This window comes from Taeniopygia guttata, chromosome 12, assembly GCF_048771995.1.
Source record: "Taeniopygia guttata chromosome 12, bTaeGut7.mat, whole genome shotgun sequence".
In the NCBI taxonomy this organism is placed as follows: domain Eukaryota; kingdom Metazoa; phylum Chordata; class Aves; order Passeriformes; family Estrildidae; genus Taeniopygia; species Taeniopygia guttata.
The window spans coordinates 9,130,465-9,150,456 of NC_133037.1; the positions used below are offsets into that span (position 1 = coordinate 9,130,465).

The following is a 19,992-nucleotide window of genomic DNA, read 5'->3' on the forward strand; positions in this document are numbered from 1 at the left end:
TCTGAGTAGTGGCAGAGGAGTCAGACCTATCTACCTGCCCCAGGCCCACAGGACATCAGTGTGGAATTAGCAGCTGGGAGGGTGGGGGTGGTGAGGGGAAGAGAGAACAAGTAAAGCACCCCTATAAATTAGCTCCTAGAAGGGCAGAGGACTGTTCACAAAGTGGAGGAACTAAGGAGGGAGCAGTGAGGAGCTGCCCAGTGACAGCTGCCAACTAACTGTGCTTGTGCCTGCTCCACGGCCTCTCCTCCATGCACAAATGATTCCTTTTTGCAGGACACCCGACCCTTCTTGGGAACATCATGGTCGTGCTTGACAGCTCCTTTGAGTTCACAGCTCACCAAGTAACCCTTCCATGTGCTACAACAGGAGAGTCTGAGCAGTGGAGCTGAGAGTTAGGTGTAAGGCAAGCCTAAGAGAAGAGCACAAAGAGAGCCTGGGACTGAGCCACGGGGAAAGGCGAGCTGCTGGTACAACGGAGACACCTACAAGTTATCCCTGCAGACAAAGCAGTGGAGAAAACTGCTCCAGTGCTGACAGACGTTTGTCAGTAGAAGTGCACAGAGATACTTCTCCAAGAAAAGCTTTGTCTCAAAGCTACAAAGTTAAACATTCTCCTTTAGCATTTAAATACATTAACTTTGAGGGTATTTACAAGTCCAGTTCAGAGCAGCAGAACAGCTGGACACTGGAGGAAAGGGGAGTGGCACAAGGCATTTGTTGTGCTTTTCCAACGAGCAGGGCAACCTCTGACCACAAGGAACCAGGAAGACAGATCCAAGCTAAGTCAGTGGAGACCGAAGCGAGCCGGGTAGCGACTCACACATTAAATTTGTCCGGAGGGAAAGGGTGAGGGGGTGCTGTTCATTTACAGTGGGCCCTATGGCAAGCACCCATGCTGGTGAGAACATTCCAGCTGAGCAGGTGCCACACACGAGCTGTCAAGAGACCAGAGCACTGGGGAGCAAGAGACCTTCACCATCGGACACTCTTGTTTCTACATCCAACTTCTGGGACCAGCAGGGACATTGCTGCAAGGAGTTTCTCAGGAGTGCTTGCTAGCTGGGGACAGAAGTTAGCACAGCAGTCAACCCAGGAAAAGCTTCCTGATCCCAAAGGAAGTGAGTGGTTGTAGCAGGGAGTGTTCCAGCACTGGAAAGGGCATCCATGCAAGGCTGAGGACTCCACAGACACAGCGCTCAGTGTTGTCACCTGGCTCTTCGATAACATAATTTGCATACTTGGCACATTCACGTAACATCTGTAGGAAGGACCTGTGTGGTCCCTCAGCAGTCTGCCAGGGAAAAAACAGAGTTTGTCCTTTTTTTTTTTTCTGTTTCATTTTGATTTTAAAAAGAAAAAAACTGTAAAAAAATATTCTCTGAGATGCAAGGACGCTTGTACTTTGTACTGCCTTGGCCGTCCCCTTGCTCATGTCACCCGCAGGCTCCTTGGAGAGTCTGGTTCCAATGGCAGCAGGACACCCTGTTTATCGGCTAAGATGAGCACTGTCCCCATTCAGCCAGGGGAGAGCAGTCTGTCTGTGCCTGTCACAAATCTGTGACTTTATTCTCCACAGCTGCTGCAATCTGTTGCAGTCTATATCCAAGCTGCATCTTCTGTGCCGTTGGGTCTTCTTCCAAGGCAGTAATGATCTGCAACAAGACAGAGCTCACTGGCAGCCTTTCTCCAGCACACAACACCCAACCAGCAGAACTCCGTGCATTATGGAGAACCTCAAGCTGGAATTCAGCGTGCTCCAGTCTAGAGTGGGTATGTAGTAATTAATCTCAAATTAACCACAAAAGAAGTATTCTAGATTCATTGTAGAAACTTACAGACTTCACAGGGCAAAAAGAATGCTAAACTTCTCACCTGAAAATGAAGTCTTTAGTACATTAATCTGAACTAACTGCATTTCTTCTTTAAGTAGAGTATTTGGATATTGGAGTAAAAATAAAGAAGTGCACATGAAATCTCAAGAGGCTGCAAGTTAGATATAAGTTCTTTTTGCTAATCTCCTGCCTTGCTCTTTAATAAGAATAAAACAAACTCATGACATGAGTTATGCATGCCAATGAAACAATTCAGTGTTGCAATAGTCTGGCTGTTCTTAATTGTTAATTTTTGTAGTTTTTTTGTTCAGCTGGTAGAAGAAGAAAGGTATTTTATACCTGCTGGAACACACACTCACCTGGTCATAGTACTTATTGATGTATTTGTACAATTCATGTAGAGCCACCAGGGAATTGAGGTCACCTGAGTAATTCTGTTTATAAGAGAAGAAATTAGACAAAACTGTGAGACACCTAACAATTGTCCTGTCAAATTCTGTGTCCTCACAACTCATTAAGAAAGCAACAGGAAAGAGAAATCACTAACAGTTGCTAGCAAAGATAAAATCACATGTATTTCTTGCCCTGAATCCTTGACTACCCCCTCTTCTCTCCAGTGCTGCCTGGGCAACACCTGCCCTGTGGTGCATTAGGCACAGTCAGGGTGTCAGAGCAGAACTGCACACTCAGCTGGAATATCTCATCTTTGCATTAATAACTCTCTCCTGGATACACAGGTGAGGGGCCAGGTGACTTCTGAAATACTTTTATTTACCCGTGACAGCTCAGCCAGGGCAGAGTTCATCTCCTGGTCACTGGCAGAGATGGTCTGACGAATGTCTGCGTAGTACCTAGACAGGGGCACACAGGAATTAGTGCACGGTCCCCCCTCCTCACTGCTGAAACTACAACCCCTCACATCCATCACTTACCTTTCCACCATCTGCTTGTAGCGAGGAATGTCCCGGGCATAAAGCAGCTTATTGATTGGAGAGTCCTTGAACATCCAAAACCAGAATTGGTTACAAAAAGCTCCTTTATTGTGCTGTGGACTAACCTCAGCAGATAACACCATCACTTCTATTTCCTGCCATTTGTTCAGGATCAGGATTTTTTTGTCCTCTGTGTATAGAGGCACTGCAAATAGCAGTAATGCAGTCTTCTAGTAAAACAGTCTGAGGTACCCTGAGATGTGCTGATGAAGGCACCCTGGGATCCCTAGTCCAGCCTTCCCCCTGGAGCTGGGTGATCACCAGTATGAGAGCACACTGGCTATGGCTTTGCACAGCTGATGCCTGATGTGCTTCACACATCCACCCATCCCATCCCTGGTGATCTGTTCAGGTGACTGTTCCCACCTCAGCACAGGATGAGTAGTAATGGTTGAAAACCTTTCTAATGGCCAATCTGAATGTCCCAAGTTGCATCCTGTGACTCCCACTGTCTGCCACAGCCAACTACAATTCAGCTCTGTCCCCCAAGAAACTTTATTTATAGCTGCAAGCTGTAAATAAGGAGCACTCCTCAACAATTTCTTATTGCTAAACAAAATCTGATCCTCCTCTCTTCCCAGGAGCCCCCATTACTCTCCAGCTGCACATGGAAGCCAGGGGGAGCCTGCTGTCCCCATGGTGCTATGTAAACATTATTGTCTTGCTAAGGTAGCACTGCTCAACTCTCTGTGCCAGCCATGGTCCCCTCTCCCTCTGTACTCACCCGCCCTAACTTATGGTCAGCTATTGTACAGGAGTCCATGAAGGTCTGTGCAATGACCAGCAGCACAGCATCCACGTTATCTGACGTCTGAACATCAAAAACAAACTGAGGGTTCTTGATAATGTTGATCCAGAACCGCAGAGGGAGGCTGTAGAGAGGACAGAAGTGCAAAAGGGCATCAGCAGAGGTAGCAGCTACAGTGCTGAAAGATATTCTACATGTTACTGCATCTCTCTGCTTTGCCCTCCCAGCAAAACCAGCTCTTCACCCTATGGTCTGCTGCCCTGCACTTGAATTTTGCTCCTCCTCAGTAGGCAGAGGTGGCTGTCACTTTGCAAGCTCTAAGCAAGTCAGCAGTGCCTCCTCCAGGGCCCTCAGGAACACCCTACCTGTTTGTCTTCCAGATATGGATGGTCTCGGGGTCTGCGATCCCATAGTGTATGGCCTGCTCATCTAACAGGTCAAAGAAGTACTTGACTGCCAGAGGAACAGGGCGGTTGGTACTGAGGATCACCTGGAACAAGTCATCCACAAACTTCTGCAGAGTGCCCTGTGGAAAATCAAGGACAGAGTTAGCACAGGCAGAGGAGAGTAGAGAGCCTAGACCTCACAGATGAGAGGTCACCCCCTCTTCTCAGTGACAGCCCCTCACCCATCCAAGGGCACTCCACCCCCACTGAAGGGAGCAGCAACAAAAGAGAAAGGAGGCCCATGGTCTGTGGAACAGAGGCCAGGGAGAACCTTGTGAACAAAGCAAAACGTAGAGGAGACTCAAATGTACTCAGAGCCACTGCAGGTAAGGAATATTGCTTCATCTTCACATACAGCCCTGCAATCTGCTGGGGGATATGAAGGAAGGCAAGATCCCAAGCACAACACAATCTGTGCTTCTTCTCACCTTCATTGAGAGCAGACGTGTCAGATAAATCTCTGGGATTGCCTTGGCCCGCTCCCGATCTCTTAAGCTCCCACGCCGATGCTTGGGAAGCTCTGGCTCTTCTGTTGGTTTTACCAGGTGCCAAAGTTTGATCCCACCTTCATCTGCATCCTCCAACATTGGTGTTTCTAAACCAAGCAATTGTTTACAGATGAGTGTTGGCTCTCTCACAGTAGACCTTGGCCAGGTGACTCCCATGAAAGCAAGATTTCCCAGTATAACAGAAACACAAATGGGAAGAAATCTCTGGAGGCCTCTATCCAGCCTTCTGCAGAGTTCAACCACTGCCAACAGTACAGCAGGTTGCCTGTGTTCACCCCAAACCTTCAAGGTCTTGGAAACTTCCCCAGAGATCCCCCACCACCCCAGTGGTCTGTTTCAGGGTTGAACCACCCTTTTGCTGAAGGTGTTTTGTTCCATATCCAATTTGAATCTCACACAAGCTTGAATCACAATCTGCAGCCTGTAGCCTCATGCGACAGGAGTATCCATGGAGCTGTTCACTCTGCCAGGCAATAAGGAAACTGCCTAACATCCCTTCATCCCTCTCAGGCCATGCTCAGCACCTGAAGGCACAAAGATTTCTGCAAGCTGCAGATTGGTCAGCCCTAGAGAGTCAGCCAACTGTGCTTGTTCTGCATTTTCACACCTAGCCCAGCCTTCCTCTGCTCTCACACTTTTGCTTTTCTCTGACCTCACCTGACCAAGCTTTCACATTTCCTGACAATCCTATGAGGGTCCAAGGCATGTGTCAGCCTTCTATATCAGCATAAAGCTGGGGCTACAGCAAGAGACTTGTCCCACTAACTGGCAAGTACTCTGAAGTAATTTTATGAGAACAAGAGATCAAACTCACTTTCTCCTGGGATGTAATCCTGATTTTCCCTGTGGATGTGCTTGGTCAGACGTGGGACGAGTGCTACTGTTGCTCCATCAGGCACCTGCACACAAGCAAAACAACAATATTCAAAGCAAATGGCATGTTTCTCATCAGCATAATAGGCAAGTGCTTGTAGAGCACAACAGGCTGTACCATCACTAGAAACAGAGACAGAAACAGGGATTTGGAGGCACCATACATGTCTTTCCTGAGGGTGAGAAAATCTTGTCTGTACCAATTAAAAAACAAATGTTCAAAGTACAACAAAGATAATACTCAGGGACTGAGGTCATTCAGATCTAGAACATGCTGCACCAAGGTACTAACATACTGCAAGATACAACATACTGGTGCAAGATAATTAAAAAATCCCTCTTTCCATTGTTAGAAGGTACTTGGCAGCTCAGTGCTCTTAATTGATCTGGCCTGGAACAGGAACTGATCCAGCACATCACCTTCACTGCACTATGAACTTGTGCCTATCCTTCCAAGCCTTACACATGTCCACATCTCAGGTATGGGATAAGGACAGGGTTGTGTGAGGAAGTCAGGCTGCAGCCACAGCACTGACTTAACTTGAGTATGTTCTGCAAGAAAGATCCAACCTTTTGACAGGTGGTCCACCAGGAGCCAGAGCTACAAACAGAGCCTGACAGTGTGTAGAAGGATGAGAGGAGAGATAAGTCAATGGCAGACTGAGTTCTGACCTTGTAGTGCTGAAGAGTGTTCAGACGTTTCCACGTTCCTTGAACAACAGATGTCACATCCTCATCGGACAGTATCAGATGTCCTGCCAGCCCTGATCTCCACTCTACAGCCATTGGAACACAGAAAATGAAAGGATTAACTGCTAATTCAAGGCATCATCTGCATCAACCTGGCTGACCTTGTTAAACACTCTCTGGTCCTCATCAACTTTTACCTGTGCTATTTCGCAGAACATAACCTGAGCAAGTGCCTGTAAGGATGCTGAGTCCTGCAGTCACAGGACAGCCCCTCTGAGCACAGAGACAGGTGGCCTCATGGACTTCCAGGCTCCACCTGTCATGTTCCTACACATTCTGTCAGATTGTGACTCTTCAAGCAGGTAGTACAAACCACAAATATGTGCCCATAGTTCTTATCAGCTACTATTTCCTCAGTACTTCTCATCACCATTATTCATCAAGAGAATTAAGAAGATGGAAAACTGTGTGTTTTCTCTCCCAATGTAAGTTCTACCATTCATTAGCTACCATGGGTAAGATCCTCCCTGACATATATTATTAAGAGGCTGCCAGGAAGTGCCAGTCTATGCCCACAGCATCTTTGCACCGCACTCAAATCCTTCTCCAATCCCACACATTTTCTGTACTTTTTTTCTATATCCCTTTGCCCAAGCCATTGCTGTGGTCTGAGTCTGGCAAAGAACACCATGAAGTGAAAGAGGGTGAACCCAACTGCTTCTTTCCCACCCCCACCTCTTCTGTTACAGCCTCTTCCCTGTTGTGTCCAGCCAGAGTGGCCAGTGATTCTGCACACTCAGCAGAGAATGACAAATGTCACACCTGCCAGCGTGCTGTGCACAGACAGCAAACCACCATCCCTTCACTTTCTCACTGAGTTTTGTCACCAAAGAGCTCTGCTCACCGAGGTCCAGGGTGTCTGGGTCTGGCCGGTGACAGTAGGGCGTCCCTTTATAGATTTGATCTAGGATTTTCTCCTTCACCTGCGTTATAGTGTCACAGTCCAGCACTTTCGCAGAAATCCCCTGAGACTCTTCTGCCCCTCCTGCACCAACTCCTGCTTGTGTCAAAGCATTTAAGGTCTGGGGAAGAAAAGGTCACAGCTACTCAGCTGATAAGATTACATCTGACACATTTACACCTTTGATGGCTGGCATTCAGGCAAGTTAACAGCTAGTCCTTTCACTGGGAGATTCAGAAAAGAAAACATCACAGATGTTAAACACCTCAGACTTGTGTTCTTAGCCTTGTGTCAAGAGCTGAAAGCCAGTTCAAGAGCACTGGGCAGGAGCTTCGATGCGCCATCAGCAACATCATCCCCTTATTTCTAGACACAGCACAGCACGTACACCAGATGAATGTGGTGAAGGTTTTTATCAGCCTGGGGCAAAAGCGCCTGATTTAGCAGAGCTCTTCATCATCTACGCACTTGTGCTGCTGGAACAAACCTGGCTCCCAGGAGACAGTGGCAGAATGCTGCACTTGTGCTTTGGTTATGGCAGTAGAGACATTCAGCCCAGCTGTACAAAGGAGGACAGAAGATTTGGCACTTACCAGAGTGCGGTACTCCAGGTCCTCTCTCAAAAGGCGGTTGTCATTCAGGGTATATTTGGCTTTCCCTGTCACCCAGTCAACTGGCCCTTTGTCCACCTGGTGTTTGATTCCTCGAAACAGCATGTAAAGGGGCTCCCCAACAGAATCCTGGCATGGAAAGGAAGGAGAGAAATTCAGCTTGCTCCACCCAGCAGAGCCCCAGGCACGGAAACATGGATATCAAGCAGGACTGAGGATACAGCAGCTGAGCCACAGTAGACAAAGACAGAGCCTGTGCCAACAGCTCCTGCTCCATGCACAGCAAAAGTGCACTGTCCAGCTACCAGAGAGATGCACATGACCAAGGCATTGTTCTGCCTCTGTGTCACCAATCTGAGAGAATCCTTGCCACCTCCTCCAGCCCTCCAGAAAAGCAATTAGACCAGCATCTGTACTCCCATGCACAGACCAGCCTGTGGCCTGAGTATCTCAAGTTAAAGGAGCTACATTGAGGTCTCCATGACCTGGTGACACATCCTGGCAACAAGTGGTATTGATGCTGGTTTAAGAAACCCTGTTCCCAGTGAGCAGACCAGTTTATTTGTCACCCTGAAATACAAGGGTGACCCTGGCACTATTTCAGCTATGAGTGAGGCACAAAGCAAAACTGTGCCTGTCGCCCCTCTTTTGGCCCCTCTACATCACAACAGGACAAAGAGCTCACCCTCACAAATGCATACAAGCAGATGGACATCCAGTTGGTTAACAGCTTCTCTACCACTGTTTCTGTCCTGAAAAAGAGCATTAGGTTGGTCACAGGAATGTGGTGCAGAACTGGGGGAGATTTGGAGGTAAAGATCAATTCCTTTGGAAGAAGGCACACTAAGTCATGATACAGAATGGAGAGGGAAAAAAAAAGCCTTTCAAGACCAGCACAGTTAATGCTTTTTACACTGCTTATTGGAAGCACTTGTCAGCCTGAAGGAGGCATCAAATTACAGAACTGGAGAGACAAGAAGCAGGGAACGGTGGAAAGACTCTGGTAGGTCTCAAACAAGGGAAATGTGTTCAGATCAGAAGGATGGACCAGATAGGAATCTACTGGGGATCTAAACGTGGGAGATATCTCAGTTTAGCTTCCAAACATGGCATGACTGTGAACCCAGGGACCTTTATATAGCAAAGTGGGATTTCAAGACTTGGCAGAGCCTTTCAGAGTTTGCCAGCCAGGCAGAAAGGCTCTGTCCCTCTACCCTCAGGTAGCTGCCAGTGGGACCATGGCCGGCTCACTCACCTCCGCAGCATCAGCTTGGGGTTCTTGGCCACATACTGCTCCACAAGGTCATTCAGGAGTGTTTTGAGGATGTCAGTGAAGTACTCCAGCTTCCCATGCAGCGACACCGTGAGCAGTGATGCCACATAGGCCCGGTCTCTCGGAGAGAAAGTGCGCTGGATCTCCAGAGTGTGGATGAACTGGTGGGAGAGAGATAAGCCAGTGCATGAGTCTGCTGAAAACAAAGCACTCACAGCTGCTGGCTCTTGGAAGAAGTGGTGCAGAGAACTATTAAGGAATGATCCTTAACAGACACTGCCCACCTCCTGCTGCCAGTGCCATGGCTCTGGCCCCGCAGCAGGCTGCCAGCAGAGAAAGGGACATTACCTTTGTGAGGAAGAGTTTGCTGTTGAGGAGGTTGGAGAGCTGGACCAAGCCCTGCTCCACTGTTTGCCGTCGGCACTCAGGGATGTCAAGATCCCTTTGCAGTGGGGACTCACGGTGGCCCGGAAAGAAAATGCGTTCTGCGTAGGACTTGTAGTCCAGAAAGGGGATCCCTGTGCCCACAAGGTCACTTGTGAGGTCCATCATCTCAGTCATCAGGTCTGAGGGAAAGGAAAATACCCATGAGGATGACACAATTGACATGATCTCAACTGATGGTGCAGACCATGAGCTAAGTGGAGGAACCAGGGCCAGCAGCACGGGACTGAGAAACAGGAAGGATGTTTCCTCTCAGGAAGAGGCATATTGGGGTCTCACTGCTAGAAGATTTAAAGCTAGACTAGGTGGCAGGAGAAATAGCATGAGGAAGGTTCCAATCAGGAGCTGGTTTCCAATTTTATAAAGAGGAAGCCACTATTCAGCACACACCTGTGGTTACAGGCATTACCTACAGCAAAGATGGAGTATTAGAGACCTGCTCCTCACTCGTTCACACATTAATTGGGTTCTACAATCTCAGTCACCTGCAGAGTTTCAGAGTTTCCTACTGTTGTAAAGAGCTGAAGTATAAAATTTGTAAGCCTAGAACATGGGCTGCAATTCAACTTGCCCTACACACAGACTGGGCTAGAAGGTCCTTCAGATCCTTCCAAGTATGCTGTCTTGACTTTACCTCTTCATCTGAGTCTGGAGGATGAAGTGGAGAATGAGAGAAGTCTGTATAAATCACTGTGCTCTGAATTAAAGAATTAAAAAAGGAAAAATTTGGGTCTACATTTATATGAATTGGCACAGGATAAATTATCTCCTGCTCTGAACTATGCAGACAAGTACACAGGAATGGGAAGAGAGGTAGGGTTGAGGGTGGTTCTCCAAGTTTCCCTGAAGCTGCAAGAACCCAGGAACTCAGTGACTGACCTGTGAATTCCTTTTTGCATCTGTCCCGAACACTTGTTTCCAGATTTTCCAGTTGGATTTGAACTTTCTTGTAATCCCTCAGAGCCTGTTTGCTCTTCCTCCTGCAATAAGAAGCAAAATTGTTCCTGGTGGCACTAGCCCAGGGACTGTCCTTGCCAACTGCTGTGTTGCTGCCAAAGACTCCAGGGCAGCTGGTGCTGAGGAGATTTCTACGAGCATCATCTTTGCAGGATACCACACAGTGTTCCATAAACTAGATGTGTGTCTTGAAGCACCCATTAGATTCTGAATGAACCACAGCGCAGAGTGTGACTAGCAGTGCAACATGCCTCCTACACCCAACACCAGCAGGAGCTCAGAATTTGGCACAAAATAAAGAAAACTGTAACCTTGTTTAGGCCAAAGATGTACATGCTTGGTCACATCCATTGAAAAACACTGAGAGGAACTTAAAAGCCTCACACATGCCAGAACTTCTTACCTGTATATGAAGACGATGACCAGAACAATCAGTGCCACAAAGGATGCACCAACACCCAGACCAATCTGTGCCTCCAGCGGGAAGGTGAGCTGGCTTTCCGTGTCATACTGCACTCGGCCCAGGAGGAAGTTCAGGTTTCCCATCTGAACCTGTAAGAAGAAAGCATTTGCCATGATGATTCCATTCCTCTGTGCAGAAATGAAACACAAAGCCACAGGGCTTCTCCAGAATGCACAGGGGGCACACAGCTGCCTAGAAGAGCTGACCCACAGCTTGTACCTTTCTCAGCTTCACATCCCACTCCCATTTCTTGCACATGCTTCTAGCAGTGACAGGATTTCTGGCAGTGCTGCAGTTCCCTACCGTGAACTCTGGCAGCAGGTCCGTGCCCTCCCGCTTGGTGCGGTGCCGCGGTGCCGGCTGCTCCGAGGGGGGCTCGCAGTAGAGGTGATTCCTTGTTAGTGTCTTCACCACGCAGATGCCTTCCCCAATCATAGCCATAACTTCATCCTTGGAAATAGCCAGATCTAGATTTTCCCCCTGAAACACATTTGGACAGCACGTGAGATCAGTGAAAAAACAACTATGTACTGCCATGGCTTCAGAGACGATGGTGGAGACCAACACCATGAGACGAAAGCAGCCTTTTTTCTTCTTTGTTTAGGCCCACATGTGAATAGGCTGCAGGAGTTAAGTTTGTAAGCTAAAAAATTCAGTTGCAAATAATTTAGATTTAGCATTAGGACCTGTAGCATGCTGCATAAGTACAGTTATAAATAGCCTGTCCTCTTAAGGCTCTTCAGCCAAAACACAGCTAAGCTCAGCTCTTCACTGTGTATATTTAAAAAGGTAGTTTCATGTCACTTAACCTGCTCACCCAGCTGAATCAATCAATGCCTTTCAAAGGTATAACATATCTGTGATATTTCTCGTATATGCTTTCATTCTGGGGGATTAAGACTTTTTCTTTTTTTAATAAAACCATACTGACTGATGCTAATTACATTTTCATGAGTTAATGCTTTCTAAGCCCAGAGCTCTGTCAGGGTATCCCAACAGGCTGACAGATCAACCTTCTTGTCTTTTAAAGTTCTGTCCCAGTTTTCTCAAACTGCCCTACATCTTCAAGATGCATTCAACTCTAATGGCAGTGATCTAGGCATTTCTATGCACTTACATCCTCACAGTTTTTACCCATATGCAAGAAGAGAGAATGTGGAGAATTTGCACCTACAGCTGCAGCCATTACTTTAAGAGTACTGGACTGAAAAGTACCTTTCCATACAAAAGAAATACCTCAATTTTTTCTTGCATGTACAGTAAAAATAGAGTCACTGCTCTTCTGTATCATCTTTAATGAGTGATATTCCTGCCAACACTTAGTAACAGGTCTTCCCCACTGGCAAGATTCTTTTACTCCTAAGTTAACTTCTAGAGGAAACTGAAGTAGCTATGCTAGAGTCAGCAGCTGAGAACAGGATGTGGGGATAATGTAGTACTAATAACTCATATACAAACAGTTTATTAGGATTAAATAAAACCCAAAAACAAACCACAGAAGTTTCCATAAGCCCTAGCACTAATTTATGGACTCAAGAGGCTTTTCTTGGTGCACTTTTCCCTCCTCTTATGCACTGTTTCTCACAGGCCAAAGCAGATGTGCTGTGACAGGTTGTAACCTGCCAAATTCTTTAAAAACCTTGGATGCTGCTTAAAACTTCATACAAGGAACATTGATTCTAGCTGTTTTTTGCCTTACCTCCACAGAGATGACACTTCCTGGCTTGTGACGATATGGTTTGGCAGGGTCCTCAGCATTCAATGGTTTTAGGATGGGGTTGACTTCATAAGAGAAAGGCATGGGATGCAGTGAGTTGAAATCAAAGCTCAGATTGTCCAGAATAAATTCCAGTTTGATACGGACACTCCTCAACAGCAGGTTAATGGCTGGAGTTTTGCACAGGATCAGGTAGGAAGAGTTAACGAGACATGGTTCTTCAAACTAAGTGGAAAAGGCAAAAAAAAAAAAGTGTTAGTAATGGAACACCAATGCTTCTCCTGCAGCTTGGCAATACTTTCCACCCTAAACAATCTGGGGCCAGTCTGCATTCTTCTAATTTGGAGAAATGCCAGAAGAACCCTGTTTAACTGTAAAGGGGAAAAATCCAAGATCTGAGGAATTCCCCATGTTCCACTAAAGGAAAGCTTTCATAGCACTGGTTTTGTTGGAAGGTCTCAGCAGTGGGAATCAGCTTTGACATTCCCCTGGCAGCAAATTCTGGAGAGAGACCAGCTTTAGATTTCGCTGCACTGAGAGAACAGGACCAAACATCTTCAATGCAAGGCTGTTTTCCCAGTCTGAATGCTTCTGTGAAAGTGTTCCCATGCCTGGTTGGATATGTTTTATACATTTGGTGAAAGTATTAGAGGGTTTTTTTTCTGCCCTACAGCCATAAATCTTTCCTAAGAACACTGATAAAACCAGCTGTTATTGATGCATGTGCATCAGGAACACATTTATGTACAGGAAGCCCTTCATCATTTGCACTAAAAACGCAAATCCTTCTTCTACTTGGGCTGCCAAACCACCCTCTACTTCTGCAAATTCTGCTGCATGCTCTGTGACCTTGGTGACCACATCAATACCTCTGTAATGACCCATCTCAGCAGACAGGCAGCAGGACAGCAGAAAATTATTGTAGTGTTGGTAATTTCTCTGCCTGGTTTTGTATCTCAGAGTGAAAGACATCCCAAGAACTACAGAGACAGACTGAAATATGCAAAAGGAAGAATCTGAAGCACAGACACACTGAGCCACACAAACTCTCTGGCTCGGATGTGGATTCCTTTATCTCCACACTGGTGCATTGCTATTTCTGTCCCACATCTCTAGGCAGAGGCAGACCCAGCCCATGGAAATGTTTGTGGAAGTGCTTAACCTCTCAGCCTGACAGAGAACACTTCCATGGGCCAAGACTGTTGGTACAATCCAAGCAGATAACAGCAAGTGGTGGGAGAAAAAAGCCCAAGGGACAGAAGGTCCACTTCTTCAGGGGTGGAATATCAACCCTTGTGCAACCACACCTCCACAGAGTGCCGTGCTACCTGCTGGATGCTGCACAGAGAGTCCTCAGGACACTCAGAGTCTGGGATGATCCTTCGCCATCGCCCCACTCCTCGGCGCCGGCGTTCAGATGGAGAAACTGTAACTCGGATCTTTGGTTTCTGTACAACATCCAAGTTGTATCCATGAACTCTGAGCACTCTTCCTCCACTGAAAGACAAAAGTAGCTGATCTGGCTCACCTGTTATTCATTAGCTAAATTTTGTCCATGCTCCCATCCTTCTGTTTATGCTCATTCTGGCATAAGCCTGGCTTTACCCCAAAGTGGTACTCAAGAGAGATGCCATTGGTGCTGCAGCCCCAGCACACTGCCCAGGGGAAGGGACATTCATTCTTTCTACCTGAGGAAGCTTTTAGGTGGCTCTGCAAAAGTGATATTGGGATCCAGAGTATATCTAAAGAGGGATCCTTCCAATCTCCGCTCTTGCTCCCCGTATTTGATAATGACTGGGAGTTCTGTGGACACATTGCTGGGACTTGTCTGGCATGCCAGCTGATCCTCTGTCATCTCAGAGAGGCTTGGAGAGAAGAAGAACAAGGGATTAACACAACCACTGCAGAGATAGATTTTGTATACTGCGCCTTTCTCTTTGCAGAGAGTCTGCAAACCTCTTCTGCTATTTTCCTAAATTCATGCTGAAAGCTCTTGTGCCTTATCTGTGCAAGTGATAGTTGCTGGGCAGCTCTTGAGAGCAGCACACAGACAAAAAGTAGGTATGGTCACTGTTCAGACTGAAGGGACTGGACACATGCTACCAAGGCATGTGCACCTCCTCACCAGCAGTGAGGTGAGGCAGATCTACATGTCCCCGGGTGCAAGGGAACAAGCAGCTCTTGGGATCAGGCTGCAGGACTGCAGTTCCCCACCAGTAGAGTGTCAGGGTGGGTTACAGTCCTGTCAAGGGACAAGCAGAACAGAGGTGTGCAGCCCTGCTCACATCCAGGGAAGGTGGGCTGGAATCTAAGATGGTTGAGGTTGCTGCCATGATCCTCACAGGGAAGATCCCCTGAAACACAGAGGAGAGCAGAGCTCCAGCTGCTCCAGGCAACATCACACCCTGGGAGGCTCTAGGAAGGACTCAGGACAGTGCACAGCTAGCATACTGGCAAGTTCTGATCTTACATTTGACAAGGGAGGTCTCCAAGCAGGACACTGATCTCATTAGGATGCCCAGTCAGCAGCTTCGAGCCTAGAAGGGTAAGGCAGGTTCCTCCTGCTTTGGGACCCTGGGTTGGAACAATGGATTTCAGCTCTGGATTCTAGAAGAGGGAAGAAAAAGGAAAAAAAAAAAAATGGAAGTGAGTGATAAGGACCTCTAAAGACAAGACAAGGAAAGAAAACAGCAGAATGTCTTCAGTATCCTCTAATGCTCTGAAAATAGAAGCTACAGATCCAAACCACAGGCAGGCCTCAGCTATACTCCAGCAGCTACTTTACTGAGCAGAGGAGGGATCAATCACACCAGCAAGAACATGAATCAAGGACTTTTCCACAGACTGCCAAAGGCATATAGATGCTGCAAACAGCAGAGCTGTGAGCCTCACACACAAACCTGAGGATTAACAGTCCAAAGGGATTGTTCAGATCCGTAATTGGATTAATAACTCAGGTTAGGAAAAACAAGGTAGCAAATAAATTGCCTGTTTGCCTAGCAGATGAGGAGATTACAGCAGGGAGCCCAAAGAATTTTTGTTGAGACCTGTGCTGTAACAAAAAGAAAACTTAGTACCACTGAGGAGCTGCAGCAAAATTTAGCAGAGTGACACAAGTAAGTCACTGCTAACAAACAAAAAGCAAGATCCATGAAGTAAGAAGGAGGAAGACGACTAAAGGGTAAAAAGCAAACATGTACACCATTTCTAGTCTCTAAATAGAGACTGGTGATAACCAAAAGAAGAGTAACAAGCATAATCTAGTACATAAAATGGTCCTATCAAGCCAAAAATGGAAGAACTTAAGACTTGTCAGAATCTCTTGTAAATTGCACAGAAAGGAAGAAAAAGAAGCAATTGTATTTAAAAGTTACTTAAATATTATTTCATAGTTGCTGGGTTTAAGATATCAAAAACTATCAGAAACATGTTTAAAAATGATAGGAAACATTTCTCCACACAATGCACAGGAATTTTGGACTTACTGCTACCAGCTGCTGAAGGTCAGAAGATAAAGGCATGTTCAAACAGTAATTTGCATATTAACAAAAGAAAAGTCTTTGTAAGATGTTAAGCCATTAAAAAAAAAAAAAATCTTCAAGTTGGAAACATAGAGGAAAACCACAGAGTATCTCTAAGTATTTAACAGCTACCATTGTCAAAAAAGAAATAAAATCAATAGACTACAGAATCTTTAGTATTACCAGTACAGCTGTTCTTATAATCTAAAGGGGGGTGAGGAAGGAACAAACCAAACCAAACAAACAAAAAATATCCCAGTATACCACACAACACAAGCAGCAGGAAAATCAGATAAAAATACCAGCAGCAAGTGCCTGGTAGAGTCCTGTAAGCTCATGCAATAAACAGCCATTTAGCAGAGACACTGGGAAAGCAAGGGAGATATTATATAGTTATGTTACCTGATAGGTGAAAACATGACCAGAAACTCCACGACCTCCTCCAGGTACCTCCACCACAATATGCCCAAACCTCTCTGTCCAGCTCCCACCGGTGATGCACACGATGCTGCAGGACAACCCAAGAACAAAGTCACACCGGGGGAGAGCAGGGGAGCTGCATCCATGGCAGCGTGTCCTAAAAACTTCTAGCAACCACAGTTCCCTTCTTCCAGCCTCATCTGATGCTCAGCATACGCAACCAAACATTGAGAAACACCTCTAAAAAAGCTGGGTTAGGTGCAGCAGAAAAAAGCAGGAACCAGTTCCAAACAGGCCCATCCTATCTATAATTATTCTTTCTGGGACAGACAGGATGAATCCCACTATGCCACAGATACACAGAGTCCAAGAACTCTTCTATATTCCAGAGCTGATCAAAATCAGTTGCATCTGGAGGGACCTCAGACCAGTGGTCAATCCACACATTAGTGCTGTGTCTGATGCAGGAGAAGACTCAAGACCTGGGTTTAGCTGTCACTGGTTTTCAGCCAGTGGCCTCTGCAACCAGCCAGATCCCCTGATCTGCACCAGCCATTCCTCCCAGCCCTTCTTCCAGACATAATTTGCTATGGGAGATGCTGACAAGACGAAAAGTCAAACTATACTTAGAACAGAGCAGCAAGGAGTCCCATGTTACAGCACTCATTTGCTAACAGAAAAGCTAATCTGCAGACTTCCCAGCCCTCTTGATTAGCAGGAGATTAATTTTGTCTGTGCCTTGCTCAGGAGTGGGTTCCAGGTTCACAGCTATATCCCCTCAACTAAAGAGGCTGAGGAATTTGAACTTAGGCAGTGAAGTCCAAACCAAGACCCTGTGATGCCAGGTGATCTACAGATACAGAACACAGATAGTGCTAAAACCAGAAAGATTAAGCTCTAATTCTAGGATGAAAACAGAAAGCAGATGGATCCAGACAAACAAATTGCACAGACAGGACAACACTGCTGAACAAAGCAAGCCATTCCCAACAGGATCTTACCTGGCTCCTAGAGGGAAGGGTGCTACAACTACTGCTACCATGGAATGTAAAACATGTTTGTGATAGCTCTGATAAGAGTTTACTCACAATTGCCCTCCTCTTCTCCTGCTGGTTGTTTGGCTTCTCTCCTTCCCTTGTCCAAAGCTTCAACCTACCTGCCTTGCCACGGGCCAACTACACAAATGTCCTTTTATCCTTGCTTCCTAGTTATCTCCCATTCATACCTCTTAACACCTAACTACAGCTTTGTTATTTTGCTCTGCCCTGGCCAGACACACCAGCTGCACAATTCTCTATCAGTGACATGAGCCAGAGTCAGGAGGATAGGTCTTTCTGCTTCTCATCCTTCTCCTTGCCACTACTTTTACAAGCACTGTGTGACCTATCAGGCATTCCTGGCCACCAGAAGAGTGCCACTGGGCCCACCAGGACTTCCTCATCTGTCCCTGCCAGAGAGGATCTTTTCTTTGAGTTTGCTCCTGGGGGGAAGTCTTGCTAGCAAATGAAGACTGACTGTCTAGGGGTGTGCCTTCAACTACGTGTTCCCATCCTCACCCTGTATTAACATGGTCAGGCTATTTCCCTATCAGTGATACTTGCACAAGCCGTGTCCTTTGCTTTATTGAAATCTCCTGTGGCTGAGAGAGACACCCATGAAATTGCAGGGTTCTGAGCCCACAACTCCCTGACCTGACAGGGGGCTCTGTCTGGGTAGCGTGGTTGGAACACGGCATCACTGTTTGGCTGTCACCTTGTACACACCCTTATCTCTCCAGGGTCACTGCCTGAGCAAGTGCTCACACAGTGACCTTACTCAGGGCACTTCCTGGGAACGGGCAGGGCTCAACACCTACTACAGCAAAGGCAAAGACATCTCAGGCTGGGTCAGCAGCCAAGGAAAAGCCAGCGCCTGCCTCTGGGAGAAGGTTTCACAGATACTCTACCTGCTAGAGATCTCATACTCTTGAGCATCTACGGCACAGGGAATTCCTGCAACAGTGACAGTTTCTGCAATGTCTTGATGTTTCTGCCCGAGGTTTGAGCCAGTGATGGTGATTCTAGTGCCACCTTCCACTGGTCCAGACAGGGGGTACACCTGCAAAGACATCCGCGCATGTGTAAATGTCACAGTATCTCAGACCTCCACAGTCTGGTGACTGATCTACAGCACAGGGCCCTTCAGCTGCCCTGGTGCAAACTCTGCCTGTTCAGGTCACTCCTGCTGACTCCTTTTACTGGCTTGGACTAGTCCCAGGTTGCAGCCTCATCAGAAGAAAGGCCGTAAAGAACATCACAGTTGAAGCCTTCTTTCCCATACCTTGCTGCTGCCAGCAGTCCCCACCCAGAGGTGATAATCCACTTAGAAGGCAAAGACTGCCCTACTTTGCCTTCCCATCAACATGCTGACCACTCCACAGGGCATTTCTGCTGAAGAGTGGGAATGCACAAGCCAATACATGTTACTAGTATTGAAGCAGCAAGCACCATTCCCCCCTCAGCATCAGGACGACAATGAATTGCATGCTGCACAAATGTCAAAGCTCTGTCCCTGAGCAGCATCCAAACCAAGACAAGATGCAGCACATGGATGTTGTGTGCCACTGAAGGGAGGACAAGCTGACAGCAAAAGGAACACATGGCTACAGACACTTCTCATGTGGCAGTTAGCAAGAAACATTTAAAATAAACAGACAAAAAATAAATTCCAGTAACCTGTCACGCCTTTCCTATCATTGCTGTGCTGTTGTCATTAGGTTTTACCCTCCTCTGCCCCAGGCTTAGATGGGCCAACCTGTTTCAGGGTCTGGCTCAGGACAGTTGGAGGATTCATCCTGTGGACCATTTCCCAGCTCCTGAATGATTCTGGTGTGCCAGTTTCAGCTGAGATACAAATTAATAATTCCCCACTGTTCTCTATTAGCAAACTGAAAGCCCAGCAACAACAGTCTAGAATCCTCACAACACTGAGGGACTCCAATTGAACTTCCTCTTCAGACGGTCAATAAATTAATGAGCTGCACTGTTTGCACTCTGAGTTCACAGCCCTTTGACTTCTGCTGCAGAATGAAGCCCTCCTTGCCCTGTGTGCAGTACACCAGTGAGCAAATTACTCACAGAGTGAATGAGAGGTGCTGGACACAGGTCTTCAACTTCTTCCTTGCAAGAGCCCCTGAAGATACAGCTGGGGTTGTCACCTCCACACCATACACAGTTGTACTTTGAGTCAGCTGTTTGGCAGCGGCTACAATCAGTGTGTCCCACAGAGCAGTTGTAAAAAGTCACTGCAAAGGAGAAAAATTCAGAGGTACCTGCAAACATCCCCACAGGGCACAGCATAACCCAGCAGCATGATGTCTTTTACAGACCCCACTCCTCCTCCTGCCCCTGTGACAAGTGACAGAAGCGCAGCTCTGTTTTCCTCAGTTTTCTTGTGATAGGACTACCACAAGTATAAAAAGGTTCATTTGAGGTTTTCTCAATTCCCTTCCACCTCATCTGCTGTGTTTTTACTGGGAAGGTGTTGCACTCCT

At 46.8% G+C, this 19,992-nt stretch overlaps 1 protein-coding gene across 2 annotated transcripts in view; it reads right to left on the bottom strand.

The window, feature by feature from the left end:
* Window positions 1-1,314: 1,314 nt before the first annotated feature.
* Window positions 1,315-19,992, bottom strand: part of PLXNB1 (plexin B1) — a 73,541-nt gene continuing 54,863 nt past the window's right edge. For both annotated transcript variants that reach the window (XM_030282829.4, XM_030282828.4), the window contains exons 15-38: window positions 19,577-19,743; window positions 18,406-18,557; window positions 16,443-16,548; window positions 14,990-15,126; window positions 14,208-14,384; window positions 13,848-14,016; window positions 12,502-12,744; window positions 11,106-11,282; window positions 10,743-10,891; window positions 10,262-10,362; window positions 9,287-9,504; window positions 8,921-9,099; window positions 8,351-8,417; window positions 7,648-7,794; window positions 6,998-7,175; window positions 6,076-6,179; window positions 5,345-5,429; window positions 4,450-4,616; window positions 3,941-4,101; window positions 3,552-3,699; window positions 2,768-2,832; window positions 2,611-2,686; window positions 2,195-2,269; window positions 1,315-1,655 (exon numbers count right to left, since the gene is read on the bottom strand). In XM_030282829.4, the coding sequence (XP_030138689.4) occupies window positions 1,551-1,655; window positions 2,195-2,269; window positions 2,611-2,686; window positions 2,768-2,832; window positions 3,552-3,699; window positions 3,941-4,101; window positions 4,450-4,616; window positions 5,345-5,429; window positions 6,076-6,179; window positions 6,998-7,175; window positions 7,648-7,794; window positions 8,351-8,417; window positions 8,921-9,099; window positions 9,287-9,504; window positions 10,262-10,362; window positions 10,743-10,891; window positions 11,106-11,282; window positions 12,502-12,744; window positions 13,848-14,016; window positions 14,208-14,384; window positions 14,990-15,126; window positions 16,443-16,548; window positions 18,406-18,557; window positions 19,577-19,743 (3,353 nt within the window). In that variant the 3' untranslated portion in view covers window positions 1,315-1,550. The remainder of the gene's footprint in view (window positions 1,656-2,194; window positions 2,270-2,610; window positions 2,687-2,767; window positions 2,833-3,551; window positions 3,700-3,940; window positions 4,102-4,449; window positions 4,617-5,344; window positions 5,430-6,075; window positions 6,180-6,997; window positions 7,176-7,647; window positions 7,795-8,350; window positions 8,418-8,920; window positions 9,100-9,286; window positions 9,505-10,261; window positions 10,363-10,742; window positions 10,892-11,105; window positions 11,283-12,501; window positions 12,745-13,847; window positions 14,017-14,207; window positions 14,385-14,989; window positions 15,127-16,442; window positions 16,549-18,405; window positions 18,558-19,576; window positions 19,744-19,992) is intronic.